Here is a 10517-nt window from a genome sequence, read left to right on the forward strand (position 1 = left end):
GGAAGGGTGATCTGCGGGGGGGAGAATGGGCAGGGGAGGGGAGGGGAGACATGGCGCTTGGGGGGAGGCTGGGGCAGCAAGAGGAGCCGGGGCAGGGGAGAGGAGCAGGCTGACGGGCAGGGGGATGGGGAGGGGACGGACTGGCAGCAAGGGGAGGAAGGGGGATGGGAAGGGGAGGGGCTGGGAGGAGAGGGCGGGGCTGGAGGAGGAGGGAGGGACAGCTGGAGGAGAGGGCGGGGCTGGAGGAGGAGGGGGGGCAGTTGGAGGAGAGGGCGGGGCTGAGGAGCAGCCAGTGGGATGGGAAGGGGAGGGGCTGGGAGGAGAGGGCGGGGCTGGAGGAGGAGGGAGGGGCAGTTGGAGGAGAGGGCGGGGCTGGAGGAGGAGGGGGGGCAGTTGGAGGAGAGGGCGGGGCTGAGGAGCAGCCAGTGGGATGGGAAGGGGCGGGGCTGGAGGAGGAGGGAGGGGCAGTTGGAGGAGAGGGCGGGGCTGAGGAGCAGCCAGTGGGATGGGAAGGGGCGGGGCTGGAGGAGGAGGGAGGGGCAGTTGGAGGAGAGGGCGGGGCTGAGGAGTAGCCAGTGGGATGGGAAGGGGCGGGGCTGGAGGAGGAGGGAGGGGCAGTTGGAGGAGGGGCGGGGCTGAGGAGCAGCCAGTGGGATGGGAAGGGGCGGGGCTGGAGGAGGAGGGAGGGGCAGTTGGAGGAGGGGCGGGGCTGAGGAGCAGCCAGTGGGATGGGAAGGGGCGGGGCTGGAGGAGGAGGGAGGGGCAGTTGGAGGAGGGGCGGGGCTGAGGAGCAGCCAGTGGGATGGGAAGGGGCGGGGCTGGAGGAGGAGGGAGGGGCAGTTGGAGGAGAGGGCGGGGCTGAGGAGCAGCCAGTGGGATGGGAAGGGGCGGGGCTGGAGGAGGAGGGAGGGGCAGTTGGAGGAGGGGCGGGGCTGAGGAGTAGCCAGTGGGATGGGAAGGGGCGGGGCTGGAGGAGGAGGGAGGGGCAGTTGGAGGAGGGGCGGGGCTGAGGAGTAGCCAGTGGGATGGGAAGGGGCGGGGCTGGAGGAGGAGGGAGGGGCAGTTGGAGGAGAGGGCGGGGCTGAGGAGCAGCCAGTGGGATGGGAAGGGGCGGGGCTGGAGGAGGAGGGAGGGGCAGTTGGAGGAGGGGCGGGGCTGAGGAGCAGCCAGTGGGATGGGAAGGGGCGGGGCTGGAGGAGGAGGGAGGGGCAGTTGGAGGAGGGGCGGGGCTGAGGAGTAGCCAGTGGCAGGGGAAGGGGCGGGGCTGGAGGAGGAGGGAGGGGCAGTTGGAGGAGAGGGCGGGGCTGAGGAGTAGCCAGTGGCAGGGGAAGGGGCGGGGCTGGAGGAGGAGGGAGGGGCAGTTGGAGGAGGGGCGGGGCTGAGGAGTAGCCAGTGGCAGGGGAAGGGGCGGGGCTGGAGGAGGAGGGAGGGGCAGTTGGAGGAGGGGCGGGGCTGAGGAGTAGCCAGTGGGATGGGAAGGGGCGGGGCTGGAGGAGGAGGGAGGGGCAGTTGGAGGAGGGGCGGGGCTGAGGAGCAGCCAGTGGGATGGGAAGGGGCGGGGCTGGAGGAGGAGGGAGGGGCAGTTGGAGGAGGGGCGGGGCTGAGGAGTAGCCAGTGGGATAGGAAGGGGCGGGGCTGGAGGAGGAGGGAGGGGCAGTTGGAGGAGGGGCGGGGCTGAGGAGTAGCCAGTGGCAGGGGAAGGGGAGGGGCCTCAGGCGCCGCCGTTGCCGTGGTGCCGTGCGCGGGGCGGAAGGGGCGTGGCCGCCGGCTGCTTCCGGGCGGGCGCGGGCCGGGGCAGGGGGCGCGCGGCGCTCGGGCAGCCCCAGTCGCCATGTCCGGGAGCTGCCGCCAGGGCCACACGCCGAGCCGGGCCATCCCCGCCAAGCGCCTCAGCCTGCCCGACGGGGCCGCGCTGCCGCCCGGCCACTACAGCACCACGCCGGGGGGCACCGTGTTCGGCACCACGCCGGGCGGTGAGTGGGGCGGGGCCCCCCGGGCGGGACCTCCCCCCCCCCCCCCCCCGCGGAGCCGTGAGCGGAGCGCGAGGGGCCGGACGGGGCTGGGGGTTGGGAACGCGCCGCTGCTGGAACTTGCCCCGCTGCATGTTTGGGGGGGCGCCCAGGGGGCCCGTTTAGAGCCCCCCCCCCCGCCTGCCCGCCGCTGCCTCGTGTGCACCCACTTCCCCAGCCCGTAGGGCGCTCGGCAGGGAGGCGGTGTCGCGGGGCGGGTGAGGGAGGGAGGGAGGGAGCACTGTGCAGAGCTTGGGGACAAAGGGGGCCCGACGCAGGGATAGGGGGCAATAGTTTGGGGGTCCCGAGACTGGGGCGCTCGTAGGTGCCAGAGGGAAACAGGCGGGGCTGTGCCCACGGGGGTTAGCACCAAACACTGGTTCACCCAGGACACCTGTTTCCCTAAGTCCAGCCCTGAATTGAATATATTCAAAGTTCTGTCAAATGTACAATGTAAATAAGTGGGTAGGAGGTTTTTTTTCACTAATATTACATGTCAAGTGACCTTAGGAGGTGCATGTAACAATAGTAGTTTTTTTAAAAAAAGAAAAAAAAAGACAGAAGTATGAAGATTAAATGGGTGTGTTTAAAAACAACAACAACAGTTGGGCTAGCCTGAGAGAGTCTTGGCACAGAAACTGAAGGTCTTAGTTTCAGTTGTGCTAGGTATCCATTTTGTGCTCTGAGAGCGCAAGCAGTAGGAATTCTTAAACATTAGGCACCTCTTGCAACAATTGTCACAAGTTTAGGAGAATTGGGATCAACTGATTATTTTCCAATACATGTTCTGCAGTATATTTGTTAGGGATGCTAAGTATCGGTTAATCGAATAGTCGAGTCACCTCATGAATTCTTATCCGTTAGTTGACTATTCTCTAGTCCCCGGGGGTGGGGCCGGCAGCCACTGTATTAGAGGCAGAAGCGTGGGGTACCAGGAGGGAGCTGGTCTATGAGGGGAGCCAGTTTAAAAACCAGCTCCCCTCACAGACTGGCTGCCTGTTACCCTGTGCAGCTGCCTCTGATAAAGAGGACGTTTCTCAAAATATCTAATCACTAGTAATAGCCTTTATTTTCAAGAATCCTGTTTAGTTTCTCAGTGATTTGGATAATCCAGAGAATGAATATTTTAATGTGTGCTTGTTTTTAAGATTTGAAAAACTAGGGTGAGTTTAAAAGCTCCATATCGCACTTCAGTTCTGCTTTTATCTGTTAACTTACATTTTATTGCTGTTAGTACTTACCATATGTTTATGTTCCCATGGCTATTCTTAGAATGATTAACAATGGAGTTTTAATCTCTCTTTCCCAAGACTACTGTCAATAGACTCTAAAATAAAATTCCTTCAAATCTCCCTTTAAAAAATTTGAATTAAGCAAATACTAACAGTTCTTAACACGGATCAGCCACACAGATCTTTCCTGTGCTGATCCATAAACCAAATAATTATTATGAAAAGGCAATTGCACTTCACTGTTCAGTAAGCTTTCAGGAGCAGAGACAGTTCTCAGGTGCATTCCTATGTTAAACAAATGCTTGTTCGTTTGAAAGGTTTAGGTGTAAAAACCTTTAGCAAAATGTTACTGTTTATTAACACGTGTACAGTGAAGCATTGTAAACAATACATCAGGTTGCACTTCAGAATAAAGGAGCAAATGTAATAGGGCATGGAACACCCATTTCTAATTTTAAAGAGCCAAATATTATACTCTTTAATCTCCCAAACAGTTCCATTGATTTCAGTGGAACTGTGTGGGGAATACAGGATTTAGTGCCAAAATCAGAAATCTGCAGTAACCGGTTCAGCCATTGGTGCAAATTATCACGGTTCCATTGGTGTATTAGAGGCCTGATCTACAGACCTAAACTTTAGGTTGACCTAGCTGAGGGACATAGTTAAGCCAACCTAAGCACTGGTAGAGACACTGTTAGATTGAAGGCAGAATCTTTAATTGGGGTACTGTCTTCACGATAGTAACATAGCTGCAGCTGTGTCTGTAGCACAGACATATCCCAAGTCTAGTGCTGAGGAAGTTTGGAAGCACAAATGGCTTTCAGAAAGCATTGTCCTGTAATTTAAAAGTGGTTTGCCTAATTTCGGTAAGTTCAAAGCCAGCTCAATATATGTTTTCTTCCTTTACCTTGAGTGAAAATGAGTTATGGGGTGATACTGGAATGTGATTTCTCAGAGAACATGAGAGAGCTAGACCTGAAATAGTCATTTTAGTCTCTTGTCAGTACTATTGCAGTGAGCTTATAAGGTTTTGAATGATTTATTAAAGACCACTGATTAGGATGCTCTTCACAGCTCCAAGCTTCTGCAGGCTCTGTAATAGGCTTTCTGCAATAGGCTAATCTTCACACTGCAGAAAGAAAGGGAAACAGTTTGGTTTTTCAATCACTGCACACATGCGAGGCAGCTCTTCTTTGCTGCTTGCTCCCCAGTTCTGACTGTAGGATGGCTCCACTAAGACAGAGGAGCTCTACCTGGATTCACTCGTCCTTAGGTGACCCTGAGAGGCACCACTGGCATCCCTCACCTCCACTGTAGACTGCTGTTGTCCGTGAGGAGCTCAGAGCGGATGGTTTTGAGCATCCCAGTTTGGTTGCTGGCAGAGGGATTTGCCAGTATGAAGAATGTTCCTGCAGTGTACGGTGCCTGTCCCCTTCCACCCATTGCTAATGGACTTTGGGTTGGCAAGACCTCGCTGTGCCGGGGTGCTTCCAGCTCAGTGTACTTACACTATGCGAACGGTTGTGGCCCGGAGGGGCTTGGTTACCTCTTCCATCTTGGCCGGGAGAAGTTGAGAGAATAAAGTACGCTTGGCCGTGCGGTGAGACTGCTGAATGGCCCCTAATATGGACCAAAGGCAGCAACTGAAATGAGGAATGAGACTCTGATGAGTTTGGCAGCTGGGGTTCCCCTGCAGGCTGTCCCTGTAAGGGCCTGAGCCTGCGTTCCTTGTGTGTCTGGGCTGCACAGGGACCAGACAGTGAACCGGTTAGAGCCACTGGGCTTTGGAAGACAGAAACTGCTGAGCCAGTATCTTGTTAGCACTTGCTAGGATTTTGTAACTTGCGCATCGCTTCCAAGCATTGTCAGGGTGCCCTTAAGAAGGGAGCAGTGGGTGAGGATGCGATTTTTTTTGTTCCTCTTGTCTTCCAAGACCTTTGATCAAAGTATCACAGCTTCCTACTTCCAATGAACTTAGTTTGATGGGAACCCTAACAAGGACCAGATGCCTGTCCTCCAATTACACAGTGCAGGGACATGCTCAGATACAGCGCTGGGGGCAATACAAACCCTCACAGAGAGCAAGATTGACCAGAAGCTTATAGAAGAGAACTTCTGCCAGTCAGAACCCCTCCCCCATGCATGGCTGGAGCTCTGTTGGACAGGAGGGGAAAGCCACGAATCAGCTGTCCTGGGGCAGGGAGTAAAGATTGTTTTGCAGAAGCTGATGCGGGGTGTTTCATCAAATGGTTCTTATAATATGGAGAATTGAAATTAAGATTTTTAATGGATCGGTTTTGTGTTTCTCCTGATGGAAGGGGTCCTATGTATGAATTCTGCACGTCCGTGCATCCCCTTCTAAGACAACTGTTATAATAAATCAAAGCATGGAATACAAGTTATGTAGTTTGCTAAGCAATAGCTCGAGGCATGTGACTGTGTGAATGAATGTAAGCCAGGAATGTACAGTTCTTCCAAGTCTGTTATGAAATGTACTCATAATACCTAGTATGCTAGCTGAGTTCTAGGAACCCTGTCCTTATTCTGTACGTCTTCCAGCTACCAAAGCCTATAACTGTGGGCTAGGGTTGTTTCTTTACCCAAATCCTGATTAACTGCACTTGTCCTGGAGCATAGATCAGAATTGGAGATGTTGCTAGTTAAAGTCCACTGCCTTGATCTGCAGAAACTTATCACAATTATCTTCAATTTTGAAAGGTTCCAATGTCTTGGAAATTATGCTAATGAGTTTCCTCAACATTTAATATCTAATTACACGACTTTACAGACAGGCTATGGAACATGAATATACCTAACATTCCAGGAGGGAGATTATCTCTGATTTCTTGTATACATGCCTACCACCAGCAAAGAACATGGGAGCAAACGGGGATGGGGGGGAGGCAGCATTCCTTGATGCTATTTGGTTGGATGGGGGTAGTGTATTAAATGTCCAATCCTGAAATGAGATGTTGCAGCCCTCCCCTTGGAAAGCTGTTTTGAATCGTTTCTATATTATGGATGTTGTCTCTTTGGAGAGAGCTTTTTACTCTGGTTTGGTATTTTTCCAATATCAGATGCCTGGGCAGGGAATGGGCTGCTCAGCCTACCTACAGTGTTCCTTTCTAATCCCTGCAGGGAGCCTTAATTCCCCGGTTTCCTCCAGGTTTGCTTTCTGCCAATTAATAACGATGTAGTTTTATTCTGTTCTAACAAAACAGCAACAATAGGGTGAGGTCCTATCACCACTAACATACACTGCAAATAAAATGAGTCAGCTGCCTTGTGTTGATTTAGTTATAGAATCCTGACACACATAAACGTAAGTTTTCTGAGCTGGGCAGCCGAGGCAGACCACATAAAGGCAATGCCTCCATACAGGAATCTCTGCTCTGATAACAAGCAAAATCTGACTTAAAAAAAGAGGCAATTTTAATTTCCTGATCTATCTGCTTAGACTTGTGGGGTTTCATAATTATTGTTAACCTCAGAAAAGCATGTGACATGTATATCCTGCAACCACAAGGGAGAGAAAAGTTTAAATTTTAATTTGATTTTTTTCCTAGTTCTTTCAGGAGCCTCAGTATTATTTTCATGTAGCCATCGTAGCTAGGTTTTCACTAGGAAGTGGTGTGTCCTAGTGGATTGAGCACTACGTTCTGGGTCCTGCATTCTGCTCCTAGTAAGTTAGGGCTTTGACACTTGTTTTCCTTGTAAAGCATACTGAGATGTCTGGATGAAAAACGCTATGCAAGAGCTGCTAGTAATTTAAGTTGCTGTAGCTGCTATTGTCTCTACACACTGTTGCAGGTATGCAGTGACCATAAACATCTACATATGGCCATGCTGAAAGCTGACAGGATGTCCTATTTTCCTCCTCTAGGCACAAGAATTATTTATGACCGGAAGTTTTTGATGGAATGTCGTAATTCCCCAGTTGCCAAAACCTCACCTTGTGACCTTCCAGACATTCCAGGTGTCACCAGTCCAAATGTGGAGGAGCTGAAGATTGAAAACAACCATATCCACAACTATGAGGAGAAGGTGGGCATAGGTGAGTGGCACCCCCCGGCAAAGCCTGAAAGTAACTTGCAATCTGCACATGTACAGATTGGAGCCAGCATATTGTTAGAGCAGCAAGGGAGGAACTGATACTGTGTTGAACGGCTACAGGCTAAATCAAGATTTTCTGGGGTTAGACATCGTTCTTACACCAGCCTCATTGCCGTAGTGTGAGCGCCTTCCGGTGGTGCGCTAAGTCAGGGGTCTCCAGCCTTTTTAAGCGTGAGATCACTTTTTGAATTCAAGTTCAATCTAAGATCTACCTCAAACCCAAATACCCTGGCCCCGCCTCCTTTGTGCCCCTTCTCTGAGGCCCTGCTCACTCCCACCTCCCTCACTTTCAACAGGCTGGGGCAGAGGGTCGGGGGGCAGGCTCTGGTCTTGGATGAAGGGATCTGGAGTGTGAGAGGGGCTCTGAGCTGAGCTTGGGCCAGGCCAGTAGGGGGCCAGGGGGGTTCTCAGTGCAGGCACTGGGAGCGTGTTTGGATTCAGGGCTAGGTCAGGCGCTTGGCGTGCAGGAGGGGTTCATGACTGGGGTGGGGTTTCGGGATGCAGACTCCAGCTGGCCACTGGTTACCTCAGGTGGCGGAGCAGTGGAGTTAAGACAGGCTCACCCCTGCCCTGGCCCTGCACCACTCCCTAAAGCAGCCAGCGAACTCCCTCCAAGCCCTGTTGTGCCCCCTCTCTGCTCTGTGGAGATAGGATACAGGGTGGGAGAGGGCACCTTGACAGCAGCCCCCTCCTCATCTTTCCCTCCCTGCACAGAAAGCAGGAGGCTCCTGAGGGGACAGCACCAAAGCAAAGGGCAGGAGCTGGAGAGCAGTGGGGGAGGGGCAGCTGAAATGCTGGCACTTGATAGCCTCTTGGCCAAACCAGTCAGGATCCCCCATCAGAGGCTCCAAGATCGACCAGTAGATCCCAATCTACTAGTTGGTGACCACTGCACTAAGTGATGTGATTAGCAGTTGTCATTGTTCCTCTCCCTGTCTCGTTCATATTAACTTAGCAGTGATAAAACATACTGCTGGATTAACAACTCTGGAGACTGATTCCTGTCTGGAGATCGCATGCAGCCAAGCTTTGCATGTTCCATCTTTTGCTGATGTGCTTTTTCCTTGCATCAGAAGGATATGGGGATGAAAGGGGAATTGTCTGTGGCCCACACAGTCCTTGACCTCTCTGCAGAGATGTCTGCTTACAAGGACCTTAAATTGCATTGTCCGTTTTGTGATATGGGCACGTGTCCTCAAACTAACACTGGGTTGAGTTTTCCAACTTAGCCAAATGTTGCTCTGTATCTCACTCCCTCACATCTCGTATCAAAACCAATCACCCTGCAAGCCAAAGTAAAATTTGTTTCTCTTCTGGCTCAGTTTGGTACCCGCAAAGGGTCATCTTCTGCATCACTAGCAATAAGGAGTGTAACAGCTCTAGCTTGCAGTGTTCATGTCGCTTGCAGTGGCAGGGTAGCTGTGGTGGTTCCAGCATAGCAGAGAGGCAGGGTGAGTGAAGTGATGCCTTCCACGGGTCAGCTGAATAATAGCATCATTGCTTACACTGGCATCCGATCAAAAGCAGCAACTATAATAGCAATCACATGCATCACGCTGTGCTGACTAAAATGGCATTTGCCTCTTGTTGCAAACAGACCCATATTTGTGATCCAATATATTATAGGAAAAATATAAAAACCCACTTCTCTTTCTGTGGATTTTTTGAGTAGTGTTCCAAAGGAAGGGTGGAAATCTCTTGTCAGATCCCTCAGATGTATCGTGTCTCCAAGGCTCTGTGCGTTGGCGGAGTGCCTGCTGGCAGAGGAGATATTGTTTAGAAGGAGAGCAGAACATCAGCCCAAAGATGAACTGGTTTCCCCCTAAGATCAGAGCAAACTGTTCCCTCTCTCAGCAGTTCCCCTGCAAGACTCAATCCCTGTACGTAGCAGGCTGAATCTTCCTCCATTCCTGACGGTCATGTCCAGACTTCTATGCTCTTGTGAGGCTGCCCATCTTTGAGTGTCGAGTGTTTGCAATTTAACTAGGACGTCAGCAAGTACTCACCTACATTTTCCTGGTTTCTTTTCTACAGGTGAGGAAGCTCAGTTTGATATGGACATCTAAAGTACGTGCCCTGAGCGTGTTTGTCCGGTGGAGGATGGGCCCTCCACATGAGGGCTCCTGCCAGCTTGGCTTCTAGAATAGCCGTGCTTTGCTGAGTGACTCGCTCTTTCCTACCAAGGGCAGTCTGTTCGCTTTGACCGAGAGCCGACACGTCCTGTTAGGTGAGGACAGAATGTATCAATTGATTCACATGGGTGTCAGTCCATGTATGTGGCCCCTGCAGGAAATGGGCAGCGGAGCGAGAGAGGAATGCTCTTGATGTTTTGTTTCAAGTTTCTTTGCCTCTGTTAATTGGCAATATCAATACTGTACAGGGGACTGAACTGTAATAGCGGGAGAAATAAAATCATTTGGGGTCTCCAGGTTTGGGGATGAAAGCAGCAATGTGGGTGTTTGGTCCTTGCTGACTGGCAAGCAAACTGCTGCCCGTTACGTGCCAGGAAGGGATACGAGGGCAGTCCCACAAATTGAGTTGCCCTTGCAGGGGCTTGGCCATAAGTGCTCCAAAAGGGCACACAGGGCAGCACCTCCTGATGTGCCTCGGGGTGCAGTCCCCCCTTGCTGTGCCGGAGGGTGGTCTACGATCTGACTGAGTACATGCTGCAGCTCATGGCCCCTCTCATGTGCTCCAGGACGTGAAAAGCTTTCCTTGAGCACCTATGGGAGGGGAAGAGCTCTCCCCTCCTAGTAACGTCTCATGGGGCCTCATCCTCAGCGCCTCCTAGACATCCCCAGCTTGCCACCTGTGCCAACGGAAATCTCCAGCTGCTCTGGCCCTTGTCCGGAGCACATCTGTACACATGCCCCACTGCATCCCCTCCTGTGCCTGCCTGGCTCCCCTGACCCAGGCTGGCAGGACCTCTTGCCCCAGGGGAGAGTGAGGCGGTACCCTAGCGTGCCAGGGATATGGTAGCTCCTCGGTGGAGCTGTGAGCACAAGCATGTTTGGGGGCGGTTCACCAGTTTCTCCCAACACCAGACCCTTCTGCGCTGAGAGGGAGACCTGGGCATCCATCCCCCAGCGTGTCCCCTTGCAGCACCTCTTCCAGATCCTCACAACCCTTTTACAGAGGCTCTGGCTTTGCTTTCCCCACCCCT

General features: G+C 52.7%; 1 protein-coding gene across 1 annotated transcript; it reads left to right on the forward strand.

Moving 5' to 3' along the window:
• The first annotated feature begins 1715 nt into the window (after positions 1–1715).
• EIF4EBP1 (eukaryotic translation initiation factor 4E binding protein 1) lies at positions 1716–9800 on the forward strand. Its single transcript, XM_075910710.1, has 3 exons — positions 1716–1973; positions 7125–7295; positions 9389–9800. Exons 1-3 carry the CDS (start codon positions 1832–1834, stop codon positions 9418–9420), a joined length of 345 nt encoding a protein of 114 aa, XP_075766825.1. The 5' UTR covers positions 1716–1831; the 3' UTR covers positions 9421–9800.
• The last annotated feature ends 717 nt before the right edge of the window (positions 9801–10517 follow it).

The sequence above is a fragment of the Pelodiscus sinensis genome, chromosome 28 (genome assembly GCF_049634645.1).
Source record: "Pelodiscus sinensis isolate JC-2024 chromosome 28, ASM4963464v1, whole genome shotgun sequence".
Classification (NCBI taxonomy): domain Eukaryota; kingdom Metazoa; phylum Chordata; order Testudines; family Trionychidae; genus Pelodiscus; species Pelodiscus sinensis.